The sequence below is a fragment of the Mchenga conophoros genome, linkage group LG8, assembly GCF_057382185.1.
Source record: "Mchenga conophoros isolate Kocher_MC1m ecotype Shallow Benthic linkage group LG8, M_conophoros_male_GT1.1, whole genome shotgun sequence".
Taxonomy (NCBI): domain Eukaryota; kingdom Metazoa; phylum Chordata; class Actinopteri; order Cichliformes; family Cichlidae; genus Mchenga; species Mchenga conophoros.
This window is the reverse complement of record NC_140533.1, coordinates 17,597,052-17,610,651: the sequence shown is the minus strand read 5'-3', so window position 1 is coordinate 17,610,651 and position 13,600 is coordinate 17,597,052. Positions and strand designations below refer to the sequence as shown.

The 13,600-nt window shown below is 41.2% G+C and overlaps 1 protein-coding gene across 1 annotated transcript; it reads left to right on the top strand.

The window, feature by feature from the left end:
- The first annotated feature begins 1,644 nt into the window (after window positions 1–1,644).
- On the top strand, window positions 1,645–13,511 carry tdrd1 (tudor domain containing 1). The gene is made up of 26 exons (XM_085284597.1): window positions 1,645–2,003; window positions 2,263–2,430; window positions 2,565–2,602; window positions 2,982–3,042; window positions 3,229–3,343; window positions 3,495–3,561; window positions 3,694–3,774; window positions 3,876–4,055; window positions 4,157–4,300; window positions 4,383–4,548; window positions 4,639–4,722; window positions 4,807–4,983; window positions 5,073–5,180; window positions 7,777–7,947; window positions 8,206–8,448; window positions 8,761–8,883; window positions 9,445–9,552; window positions 9,774–9,941; window positions 10,073–10,417; window positions 10,497–10,613; window positions 10,737–10,862; window positions 11,667–11,834; window positions 11,920–12,324; window positions 12,526–12,588; window positions 12,710–12,753; window positions 12,908–13,511. The coding sequence occupies exons 2-26, from the start codon at window positions 2,271–2,273 to the stop codon at window positions 12,995–12,997; spliced, it is 3,552 nt and encodes a 1,183-aa protein (XP_085140723.1). The 5' UTR covers window positions 1,645–2,003; window positions 2,263–2,270; the 3' UTR covers window positions 12,998–13,511.
- The last annotated feature ends 89 nt before the right edge of the window (window positions 13,512–13,600 follow it).

The window sequence follows — 13,600 nt, the reverse complement described above, 5'->3', positions numbered from 1 at the left end:
ACTTCCTTCGAGGCGTGGACGTCTATCAGCAGAGAATGTACCTTCACCTATCAGCAGAGAATGTCCCTTAGTCTGTAACACAGTCAAATATATTCTCAAGTAATATTCAAGCATGCCATTCAGCGTGTTAGTACGAGCTCGGGAGCAGCTTGGGAGAACAAGAAAACAGAGACTGCTTTAGATTGTCTTCCCAAATTGACTCAACTTTATTCACAAGTACAACAGTTTATATAGAGGGTAAAATTCATGAGACAGCAGATTATCAGTTTAAACCAGTACAGACCAAGATAAGGGAGCGTCTTCCTGCCCTTGGGTGAAGAAGCATCCTTTGTGTAGTTTATTAGTTCAGCTACAATTGTGATTATCTCAGCGACATATTTTCAAGGCACAAAACAAAGAGTTCTTTCATTAGTGAAATCTGAAACAAACCATTTGGCCTTCAACAGGCGTCTAAAAGATTAAGAAACTAATGTAGCTGAGGGAGTGGTCTCTGTGGTATTTCAACCTTGTACCAGCCTGTGATTCTCACACATCAATTCTTGGGTCAAAGAGAAAAATAACTAAAACAAAGGGGCCTTATTGAATGACAGAGTTTTCCTGCATAATGTCACTATAAAACAATATCCTGTAAATGCTAACCGTAGTGCTAAAATACCTAACAGTTGGAATATAAAGTCTAGTGTTGTTGTGTTAAAACATATAAAGCTCTGAAAAATGGATGAGCATATGTTGTTCTAAAAGCTATATATATAAATATATTTCAAAACTCATGGTGCCTTTCCACATGTACAAACTACCAACTCCATAGGCACTTAAGCACCCCCATACCATCAGAGATGCATGCTTTTGAACTGAGTACTGATTTAGCCAAGAACATGTATGTTTTCCAAAAAGAATTTCAAATTTTGATTTGTCTGATGGCAGGACAGTTTTTTATTTTGCCTCAGTCCATTTTAAATTAGCTTTGACGGCACATAGAAGGTTTGCTCGTGCTTAAAGTAAAATAGGCTTTATGACACAAGAATGACACTTTTTACTGGCAAAGCATCCTAAGGAAATGTAAAGATACACAGACGATGGCTTTAGATTAGTCTTTAATGTAGATAGTTTTTAAAAAGTAAAAGATAAAATGTAAAATAAATAAATAAATTGAAAATGAAAACAAACACTGGGCACACTGCTTTTAAACAAATGACTTGCACTGATGTAATGAAGTACTAAACAATGTGCTACTCCTGGTACTCAGTAAGTATGGCTTAGACAATATTTGATAATGTAATTGCTTGTATTGTAATTATTTGTATTGTAATTGTTTATAATGGTTGGCAAGTTGAATTCTGACCTCATCTGTCAGCCTGTCCATCACCACTGGAAACAAGAAGTTACTGGAAACAACAACAGTTCCTCTGCTTTGTCTAGATCCACAAAGACAGTTCAACTGCTATTGACTTTCTCTATACGGCTCCACCAACATCCTCAAATAAAACATCTCATCTTTAGTGCTTTTCTCAGCACTAAGCCACACAACCAAACTTCAACTCTTTCAGTTCTTTTCAATTCAATTCAGTTTTATTTATATAGCACTAAATTACAACAACAGCTTCCTCAGGGCACCCACAATGAAAACAGAGAAAACCCCAACAATGAAATGATGGCCTATAAGCAAGCACTTTGGGGACAGTGAGAAGGAAAAACTCAATTTAACAGGAAAAAAAAAACTCCATTGGAACCAGGCTCAGGCTGCAACCGGTTTGGGGTACTTCCTCAAATTTTCTTGAGAGATTTTCCAGAGGTTTTACTTTATTGATCTTTTGCTATTCAGTCCAGTTACTTTTCCTATGTTTCCTCCTAACCTCTCAATAATAAGCCAACATATCGGCTTCAGTAATTGTTAACTAAACTTGATTTGATTTGGGCTCGTGAACATTGTGAACTGTGCGACACTGGTGCTACTGCGCATGAGCACAACTTTTTTCCCTTTCTGGTCAAACAACACGTGCAAGGTACGGCATTGAGTCTGCGGTGTACAAGTACACTAAAACGTTACGTTTATTGGATTATTTGACAGAATAATGCTCTTCAGATGTGTTGCTGGCGGTTTTTATTCGTTTAACGTGATTTTTTAAAAATAGTTTGCTAATGCATTATTATGTGACCTTGACTCGTAGCTTTAGTAACCTTTAGCTAGCTAAGAATGCTAAAGTGCAGATATAAGTTAAGTATAATGTCTTGATACAGTCATTTGTTATATAACACTGAAAGGTACTGAAATGAACCGCTCATTTTCGACAAATGTGGTTCGACCAAACCTGCCTTTGAGGAAACCTTCGTCGATCCCAGCGGGTGTTTGCGGTACATTACCTCCTCCAAGACACCTCACCATGCCCAGCGCTCCAGCCGTGCGCCTCCCATCAGGCGCCATTGGGGACGGTAAAAAAAACAAAACAAAAAACCCTCCAAAATGTGCAGTTATGCTGTTATTCACCGATAAAACTAAAAATGAAGGAATCTGATAATTCTGTAAAAATAATTTGCTCGTTTTTTTTCTTCCTTTCATTTTGCAGGTCCCATAAATTCATCAGTGAACAGGGATAAATCTGGAGTATGTATTGTTGATGGTTTTGTCGTTTGCTAGATATGTGTGGGGTTGATTAGAAATAAGTATATCAAAGAGAGTGCTCAGATTGAGCACTTTGGGGACAAAGTTAGAGAGCCATGGTTGAGATGGCATGGGCAGAGGAGGGATAGTGGATATATTGGACTCAGGATAATTTTGGAGGTGTAAGGCAGGAGAAAGAGGAAGACCTCAGAGGAAGTTAGGATGCACTGAAGGAGAACATGCAGAGGGTTGGTGTGACGAAGGAGGAAGCTATTGAGGGTTAGAGTGAGACAGATGATCTGCTCTAAAAGGAGTTTCCAAAAGAAGTAGAAGACTGTTGAATAGAAGTAAAAGTCAGTACTATTTTTGTTTCCCCTTACAGTTGTTGGGATCTGGTCAGCCATCTCTGACTGTGCGTTTCTGCAACTACTGTGGTCACCAAGGTAATATGACAGTTTAAATGTGGCATTGTGTTTATTTGGCAGCATGTTTTTGTTTGTTTTTTTAAGCCAGAGGCTCTTAATTTGTTTTTGTTTTTTGGTTATCTTTAGTGATTTGCACTCTCATTTCAGCGCTGTTGTTCTTGTGTAAGCATTTTAGTAAAGTCTAAAATAACTGTTCATTCACAGGCAATTTTCGATGCAAGCGTTGTAAGAAGGTGCCTTACTGCTCAGTGGCTTGTCAGACAGAAGACTGGAAGACCCACAGACATGTGTGCAAAGCCGTTGATCCAGAGCCTGTAAAGTAAGCTTGGGCAACACAATGTGCTTCTGGCTGACAGTTGTTAATATTAATGAATGCTTAAATATCCATTTTTTGTTTTACCAGCATAAGATGAAATTAGATGGAATGCCCAATAAATAATGTGAAGTTGTTTGTTTATCTTAATCTAAAGAGGGAAACCAGTGGAAGCAGCGGCTGTGCCAGCTAAAGAAGACAGAGCCAGCCTGGGGGAGCTGAAGGTAATTGCAATACTTCACTGATATGCTAATGCGAGTAAAAGTTGAAAGCTTCACATTTGCACAATTTGAAATCAAAACTAAGTTAAAGAAAGTAATCTGTGTTATTATTTTTTTTAAATTTGTATATTGAAGCACGGTGAATCGTCTAGCCTCCAGAGGGTTTATTTTAAGGACTTGCATGTAACTAAAGTCATCAAGGGAACAGACATCCAGGTAAAATGTATCCAGTTTGCCTCAAGCTTCAAAAGTAAAAGCAGATTTTTTGTGTGTTATTAAATACCAGAATGAGTGATTTGGGTTGTTGCTGTTTTTAGGCGCGTGTTGTAGAGTTCTTCAGCCCCAGCAGGTTTTTCCTTGTCCCTCAAAGCCCTGAGTTGCTGGAATCTTTGCAGAGCATCAGTACAGAGCTTCAGAAAACATACTGCAGCTCCTCAGTGACAACACATGTACCCTGTGTTGGAGAGATTTGCGCGGTTCAGTTTTCCTGTGATATGGTGAGCCGAGGCCTTCTTAAGCAAGTCCTCAGGTTGCTATTTGTAATATTTACATTGGCTGTGTTTTGACTTGGGCCCACTTTTTGTGTGTGTGTGTCTAGAACTGGTACCGAGGCCTTGTACAGACTTTGGCTCCTGACCATAAGATGGCTAACGTCCTTTACATTGACTTTGGCAATGAAGAAAATGTCCCTGTGGATAGGATCAGAGCCCTGACGGCTGACATCAAGCCTTTTTGCCCATGTGTGGGTGCATATTTGCACAGTTAATACATTCCCTGTGACATGCTGGCATTTTAAATTTGGTCCTTGGCTCTTTTATTTGCAGGCAATGGAGTGTCGTATCACAGGGGTTGTGCCGGTGGCGGGGAGCTGGTCAGGCGAGTGCTGCATTGCTGTGAGACAGCTGCTGGCTGGCAAGATTGTCACAGTTAGGCTGGTGGAAACTGTAGAAGACGGTCGCATTCATGCTGTGGATATTCTGCTTTCCATGGGTGACTTATATAAAACAGAGATGCACATTTAAAGGATCTACTGAAGTTAAAATGTTTAAGCCCAGCTCTCGCCCGGTCTCTTTCTTTTAGGAAAACAGTTGAACACGTTCCTCCTTGAACACGGCTATGCAGATAAAGAGCCAGTTAACATCGTGCCAACTGTGCAAGATATCAGTAAGATTCATATACAACATCCTCAGTCAGTGCAATTTGTAACATTTAAAATGTGTTTTTGTAACCATTTTTTTTCTTCCCCAGATGCCATGATGAGCGCATCTTTGGAAAACTTCCGGTGCCTCTCTGATGGAAAAGATGACAATACCTGGGCACAACTACCAGAGCCAATAACACAAGCAGTGGGTGATCAGCTCTCTGTTGTGGTCACCCACTTCCAGTCACCCACTGAACTTATCGTGCAAAAGGTGGAGAACGCTGGTGAGAAGCTGTTGCTGAACTATTAATGCAACTTAAATCACTCAACCTTTTTATATACCTTTAACCTGTGCTGAGACTTTGGTTTGCAGGACTGATTCAGGATTTGCAGTTAAAGCTGAGGGAACACTGCTCTCAGGTTGCAACCCCACAGAACTTTAGACCAGCTCCCACCACAGTGTGCTGTGCCCAGTTCTCAGGTATAACATTTTAGTACCTATTAATGTTTTACAATGGGAGTATGACGCTATAGCTGGCTATGAAAACTGTTGTAAGCTGTACAGCAGTATTGTAGTGAACACTAGAATCGTCAGAGGGGTCTTTTTAAACCCTGTTAAAGTAAAACCTAATCATTAGGGCTACAGCTGTTGATTATTCTAGTAATTGAGTATTTTGTTGTTGTTTTTGTGTTTGTTTGTTTGTTTTTTTTCATCGATTGATCTTCATCTTTGGTGATGTTGTTGTGGGATGGGGTCAAATTGATCCCCTCAGTGGTTCGAGGTTTCAATTTCTGTCAGTCCTAGTGTTTGACTTGTTTTTACACAACATGATTTGGAGCTACTGAATGCTGTGGAGTTAAATATTTGTATTTGAAAAATTAAATACTTTTATCTAGAGCTGGGCGATAGAACGATAACGATATGTATCGCGATAGACCTCGCCGCTCTTGTCCTCTTAAAAAAAAAGAAAAAGGAAAAAAAAGAACAGCCAATCCAAATTACGTAGCGCAGAGCCAAACCAATCACAGCCGCAGCGTCACGTCACGTGACTTGTTACGTACAGAACAAGTGCCAAGCCGCACATGTGTATTTGTTTGGGAAGCAGCCAGCCACCGTACCGCCCGGGTAATGGAGGAAATGAGTGTGCCGACTAGAAAAATCAACCGAGCGTGACCGAAGAGAAAACAGATGATGGTTCCAATGTCGGAGAGATTGTCGAACGGAAGAGCCATAGAAGTTCCGTAGTGTGAAGGTATTTCGGCTATTTCAAGTCTGATTTTTCTATGCGTTTGCACCTTTCGTCCACACGTAAACGGCGTTTTTGGTCACTGAAAACAAAGATTTTTAAAAACTCCGTTTTTGCATTTACGTGTTGACTAGAAAAACATGGGGCGATCGTGGCTCAAGAGTTGGGAGTTCGCCTTGTAATCGGAAGGTTGCCGGTTCGAGCCCCGGCTTGGACAGTCTCGGTCGTTGTGTCCTTGGGCAAGACACTTCACCCGTTGCCTACTGGTGGTGGTCAGAGGGCCCGGTGGCGCCAGTGTCCGGCAACCTCGCCTCTGTCAGTGCGCCCCAGGGTGGCTGTGGCTACATTGTAGCTTGCCATCACCAGTATGTGAATGTGTGTGTGTGAATGGGTGGATGACAGGGGTCCTTAGGGACTAGAAAAGAGGGCAGCACGGTGGCACGGTGGTTAGCACTGTTGCCGCACAGCAAGAAGGTCCTGAGTTCAATTCCAACATCAGGCCGGGGTCTTTCTGTGTGGAGTTTGCATGTTCTCCCCGTGTTTGCGTGGGTTCCCTCCGGCTACTCCGGCTTCCTCCCACCGTCCAAAGACATGCAGCTTGAGGGGATAGGTTAATTGATTAATTGACGGACTGGCGACCTGTCCAGGGTGTACCCTGCCTCTCGCCCTATGACAGCTGGGATAGGCTCCAGCGCCCCCCGCGACCCTGAAAAGGATAAGCGGAAGCGAATGGATGGATGGATGGATAGAAAAACGGAGAAAACGCAGCGTCAAAGGTGTGCACATTTTTTGACGTCACACTGTGCGCCACGTTATTGTTTCAGTGAAATGAATTTCTACAATACTGTTACTGTTAATTCTACTCTCTGCAGTATTTAAATGCTTACATATACACACAGTTACTGTCCCTCCACACATACGACTCGGTTCTGCTTCTATGCCCCAGCTTTGTTTACTTTTTCCCACCGAGGCTTCTAGACTTCTGATTTCTGCACATTTCTGCACGGTTAGGAATCTAGCGCCACCTGCTGCTTTGGCATGTTCATAGCAGCGTTTTCCTTCATTTCTGCCTTTACGTGTGGACGGGATTATTTTTTAAAACGAAAACGGAAAATCTCAGTTTTCAAAAATACCCGTGTACGTGTGGACGTAGCCTCAGTCTCTGACTGGAAGCGCTAATTCGTCATTCGGCTTTTGTCAGACTAAAGTAACTGTTAAAACTGTTTGAAAAGCTAAGCTATACAACAAGGAGAGATTGAGAATTTCCTTTTAGTTCTCAGTTTATTTGATACTGACGAAAGTTAGTCAGTTTTGTCTGTTATTCTGTAAAACAAACTAAGATTTATTTTTAGAATTAATATTTTGTTTCTAAGTGGAATTGACAATTTAGTCTGTTTCGTTTGTTCTATTTTGAAACTTAAACGCTTTAGCGGCTGCCTTTTGTGTAGTTTGCAATATTTGCCTTTATTTATCTGAAAAAGTCTCATGTTCCTTAAGTACATCTACCCTGTTGAACTTATTATGGGAAATAAATATTTAAATAAAAACAAGCTGCTGATTATTTCACATTTTACTTGTGAGCAAAGGCACATTTAAATCTTACAAATACAGTTATTTGGCTTATATCGTGATAGATATCGTTATCGCCTGAAATGAAAAAAACCTATCGTGATATGAAAAAATCTCATATCGCCCAGCTCTACTTTTATCATTATTTGATTTCAAAGTGTCCTGTGCCTGAAATGTGTTTAACAAGCTAATTCAGAGATGGTGTGTTTTTTAAAATGGTGTAATAAATGTACTTTCTGGCTCTTCGTGTTTTCTCTCCAGAGGACAAGCAATGGTACAGGGCTAAGATTCTGGCTTATTCATCAGAGGAACGTGTCTGTGTGGGGTACCTTGATTTTGGCAACTCTGAGGAGGTCGGGTTAGGCCACCTTAGACCCATCGCTTCCTCACTCTTACGCCTTCCCATGCAGGCTATTCCATGTGGTCTAGCAGGTATTTTTTCCACTATGCAGTAGATTTTGAGTGCTTAGCAATTCTTAAGCGTGTTAAGCTGTGAATGTGAGAGAGCTCAGTTTTATGCCAAATGTCATTTAATTTTTTTCACCTATTTTTACTTAAAATTACTTGTATACTTTGACTTAAAAACACTACATTTCTTTGGTGTTGTCTTTTTTTAAATGAGAAAATAATACAGAAACGCATGATTAGTGTGTCCCTCTGTTGTTTTTGGGGGCGGTGTTTCCATTCCAGGGGTTCAGCCTGTTGGGGAGAGCTGGCCGGAGGACTGCCTTCTGGCTCTGCAGCGAAGAGTGTCAAACCGAATACTGCACATTGAAATCCAGGGTGCACATGGGGGCAAGGCATTGGTGACCATGATTGATGAGTCCAGCGATCCACAGGCCAATATAGCTGAATTGCTGATATCCGCAGGTTACGCTGCACCTTGTGCTGTTACTACTGATAATGAGACGGTGGTTACTGCAGAGGCCCAAGGTATGATGCATCTGAAAGTAATGGTTTTATTGGGTTTTTAGTTTGTTTGGGGTTTTTTTTTTTTTTTAATGGGGAGATTAATTTGGATTCATTTGATGCATCTTGGGGGAAATGATGATGATGTAGAACTGAAAACCTGAAGCAAATATTCCTTTTTGGCAGAGGCCTGTGACATTGACATGGATTTTCTTCTTGTGGTCATAAATTTACCTGCCATAGTCACCACTTGCTTGTGGATAAGTTAGACATGAATAACCAAAGTACTTTATAACTTGATTAAGTGTATATGTGATTTGGCTTCGTTTCTCCCAGCATGTGAGCCTCTGGTTTGGTCTTGTACTGAGCTTCCTTGCAACAGCCAGGCGGTGGCACTGTTAGTCACTGTCGTGGCTGGGAACCCAACAGCGTTTTACTGCCGCATTGACAGTCCTACAGGTATTGTTTCTTTAGCCTAAATAGCCGCCATTTTTACCCATAGCAGCATTGTCTCGGCAAATATACAGAGACTTTTCGTTAGTAACTAGTTATTTTTAGATTTTTAAAGGCAGCAAATCTATCAGATTTTCAGTCATGTAATTATTCTGCAATATTTTCCATATATTGTAAAAATGTACAGTTGCATTAGCACCACCAGTGTAAGGATAAATGTTAGCAAAGGCTTGTTTTATTTAGTGAAAAAACATTCAGATATTTTATATCAAGGAAATAAAAACAGAAGTGAAAAGAAAATTAAGGATACTTTTAATGAGACCACAGTAATAAATAAGCAGAAGAGAGTGGATGGTAGTCTGGGTCTTTTGTCTTTGTAAGCAGAACAAACAATATGATGAGGTGGGCAACCCCACCATGGTGTTTACAAGCAAGCAAAAATGCAAAACAATACTGCAAATAAAATGCCAGTAATTAAGCTATAAATATCCAGTATGAAGAGAGTAACAGCATGAGTCAGAGGATTCATTTATTGATGCATGCATGTGTTATCTGTGTGTTTGTCAGACCACCAGCGCCTGAAAGAGCTGGGGGCTCAGTTAAAGCAGCATTGTGAGGCTGATGCGTCACCTTTCGAGCCCAAGGTGGGAGAGCCCTGTTGTGCCCTGTTACCTGGTGAGACCATCTGCTGTACCACTGACTTTATAAATGTCATCAGCTCAGCAGCCGATTGCTAAAACATGACACAAACCACACTTTATTGTCAGTTAAATGTTCTGGGGTTTTTATTATAGCTGCTTTTTCCCCACACTGTGATCTAAATCCACTCATGATGAATCTTGTCTTTCTTTGTGTTTGGGGCATTTATGGGACATGATGTGCTGTTTGTTCCCCAGGGGATGGAGCGTGGTGTCGGGCTATGGTGACGGGGCTGTCTGATGACAAGGTAGCTGTGAACTTTGTGGACTATGGCTACAGCTTGACAGTTGAAAAGGGCCACCTTCGATCCATTACAGCCCAGCTACTGACTCTACCCTTCCAGGCAGTTCGCTGCTGGCTCACAGGTTCATGGAGAGACTGCATTATAGCTTTGGAACTGTGTGAAAGCCAGATGGAAGTTTGTTCACGTTTGAATTAAAAAAATACAAAAATTTAAAGGGTAGATTATACTGAGTGGTGTGTGTTTGATTTTTAGGCGTGGAGCCTCTTGGATCAGAGTGGAGCAGTGAAGCTGTGCTGTGGTTCCAGACTCAGGTGTATGGTGAGCAGCTCTCTGCACGTGTCCTCTCTGTCACTGAACAGGGCTACGGTGTGGAGCTGGAAAGCAGAGGAGTAAATGTGGCAGCTGCCTTAATTTCTGAGCAACTAGCTAAAGTTCCTGGAGAGATTGCCAGAGAAACACATGGAACAACAGGCTCTGCAACCAAACAAAGCGTGAAGACAAATGAGCAAGATCCCTTAGAAACTCAAGTCTCCAGTCAGACAGAAGTTAATTTCAAAGAGATACCAGCTGAAGGATGGACTGCAGTGTCCACAGAAGGTCAGCCAAAGAGAGGAAGTCCTCAAGATGCTGGTGGTGATTTAGGAGGCTTATTTATAATGTTGCATTCTGGTTTCAGTGCCATCTTTTCCAGTGGAGTGGAAGACTGTGGAGCTGCCGCTCAGTGATGCCTTTCAGCCTTATTTTGCGGGCATCATTAATCCTTCCATCTTTTATCTGCTGGGTCCTGCTCAAGGTTGAAACAGTTGTCTTCTACTGTCTTATAAAATGCATGTACATAACATAGACCTTGCTGTGTCTTATCTAATTGCTCTCTATGCTTGTGTTTGTTTGTTTATTTATTGATTTATTTCTGTAGTGGATCAACAAAAGCTTCAGGAGGTGATGGTGGAGCTGGCTGTCTACTGCAACAGCCAGGCCACCTTGTCCACAGCTGTAAAGGGCAAACCAACTCCTGGGGCTGCTTGTTGTGCTCAGTTCTCAGGTGGGGTTCTTTCAAATGTGCCAGGGTTTTTTGTTTTTGTTTAATTTCGGTTAGGTTTTTTTCCTCACCTAGTTTGGATTTTTAGGTCACTGTAACCCTGCTATACACACAGAGAGCAGCACTAGTTCACCGTTCGCAGGCAATGCAGTAACTGTTTCTAGCCACAAGGGGGCAAATGGGTTCTCACAAAAGTTGTTGGATGGAACTTGAAGGCTAGTCCTGAATGAGATATTCACAGATAATCTAATTTTAAATATTTCGCCTTGCTTGATTGAGGGAGACTAATTTTCACATCTCATAATGCTTTGAGGAAATGTTGTTTACTAATTTTCATTTAATAAATAATATAAACATGGTAACAAGAAAAAATCAAGTGAGGACAAAATTGCTGTTACACTAATCCTGTTAGTGTACATCCAGTTTTCATTGCTGGCGGTCTGCTCTGGAAACCCCACCTGAAATTCTTGCTCTTACAGAGCTAAGCTGGTAATTTCATGTCTTCTAGTAGGTATAATTACACTGTGTGTGTGTGTGTGTGTGTGTGTGTGTGTGTGTGTGGCTTTAAACAGTATACACGGAGTAGGCTTTAGCTGGGGTTACATTCCACAGTCCAGCTTACAGCAGGTCTGTTTTCATTGAGCTTTTAGTGCTTGTAAGGTCAGAGGAGTTCTATATGTTAGTCCAATGAGGATAAATGTAATATTTCATTCAATGCTGAGTAGTTTGACAATTTTTCTTTCTAAATTGTGTTGGAATTCCTGTGACTACAAAACAAAATATAGACTTAGACTTCTTTTTTTCCAGCTGACAATAACTGGTACCGTGCAGTAATCCTAGAAGTTGGTGAGAAAGAGGTGAGTGTCCTCTATGCAGACTATGGCAACAGTGAGAAGGTGCCATACTCCCGGATCTTGCCCATCCCCAGCAACCCGCTGGAGCTTCCCTTTCAGATCACTCGCTGCACTCTTGCTGGTAAGGCAGCACAAGTATTCTTTGTCATTTTCTGGGCTTTGCTAGTTTACTGACTCGTGTCGCACTGCCTCATGTTTATTGATAGGTAAGGAGAACTTTCCAGCAGAGTGGCCTCAGGAAGTGCAGCTGATATTTCAAAACGCGGTCTTGGATGGGGTACTCGCCACAGTCCAGCACTTTGATGGCTCTGCTAACGTGCTCTCACTCACTCTGCCCGCTGAGAAGGGCGGGGGAAACGTCACTGACATGATCTCAGAAGCATTACATGCCCAGAGGAGAAGTAACCCTTGCACAACCTCGACCCAGAAGACTGACAAAACTGGCAGCAGCACATCTGTCAACACTGCAGCCGCACCAGACGGCTCTAAGCCCAAATCGGTACCCGAAAACCAAAAAGAGCCAGTGAGCACCACAGTGCTGGCAAATACTGTGGATGCAATATCCCAGCATCCGGAAGAGAAGATGAATATTTCTGCAGCATCGGCCTGTGGTTCGTAATAAGATTGTGATTGTAGGATTAAGTTACTGGTTTCTTTTTAGTGTAAAGAGAACTGACAAAACGTATCCAAAATAATGTGAGATTTTTTAAGTGCCGTATTTTACTTTGCTCAAGTATATTTAGGTTGGTAAAAAGATGTGTATCAAGTATTTAATTGATAACAGGACTGGGTCATTGTTTTTTGTTCTTCAGGAGAACCAGTGAAGGAGATTACTGAGCAAATAAAGCCAATCCAAAATACTTCCAACAGTGATGGTGTGTATGTTTTAGATTAGAAACTGAATCGTTTTCACCTGAACTGACAAGTGTTTGGATTTCTTTGGACATGACGTTTTGCTGTGCTCTGATTCTCTTTCCGCTCTCATTCAAATCCTAGCCCTTAAGACCTCAGGCTGCTGCTGTCTGAGCCTGCAGGCCAAGGTCAGAGTTGATCTCACAGTTTTGATTAACATTAAAAGATCTTAAATGGCACTATTTTATAAATGCTTTTGTTAATACTACAAAATGTTTTTATATTTTTCTCTAAAATTAAATGCAAACGAGCGACTGCTTTATTTGCTTTTCTCTTCCACAGATCGATGAGCTGGAAGAGCTGATGAAGCTGCAGCTTTCGCTGATCCAAATGTTTGTTGGACAGAAGAAATATGATAAACAACATTGTTGAATCCTGTTTTTGAAATCAAGGTTGTTGTTCTTTCCCAGATTGTTTCTCCCAAACTGAATCTGGTCTCCAGAAGCTGCCAACCAGCTTGTGTTTGCTTTCTCCGTATTTCTTTGTACCTTTTAATTTTGTTCCCTTATCTGTGAGATTCTACTCTATGTGCCTCTTTTACTTATGTTTTGAATTTTTGGTTAAGCTGAAGTTATTTTTTTTTGTTTGCTTTTCCTCTGGAAAAAAATGCCAAAATTCAGCAACAAGAGATGTTCAGCTCTCTTTATCTTTGTGTGTCTTCTGTAAGTGTTGTGGCCCATGCTGTGCTGCCATCTGTTCCTTTATTGAGTCGTAATAACCTGTTCAGGTGAGATGTTCACACTGACTCACTTCTGTTTTGACATGTTTGAGTTTTATGTAAAACTTTGTGGAAAAAAGACAATACAGCGATGTTTGTGTTCTTTTAAGCTGATGGATTACTAAAGCTTTCTATACAGTAAACCAAAGGGAAAAAGTTTAACTTTAATGCCTCTGTAGTTTCATGTGTCTTAAGTGGTACCAGGATGTAAAACTATCTAAGCCACTCCGTTTTCGTACCTGTTGGAGATGGGAGGA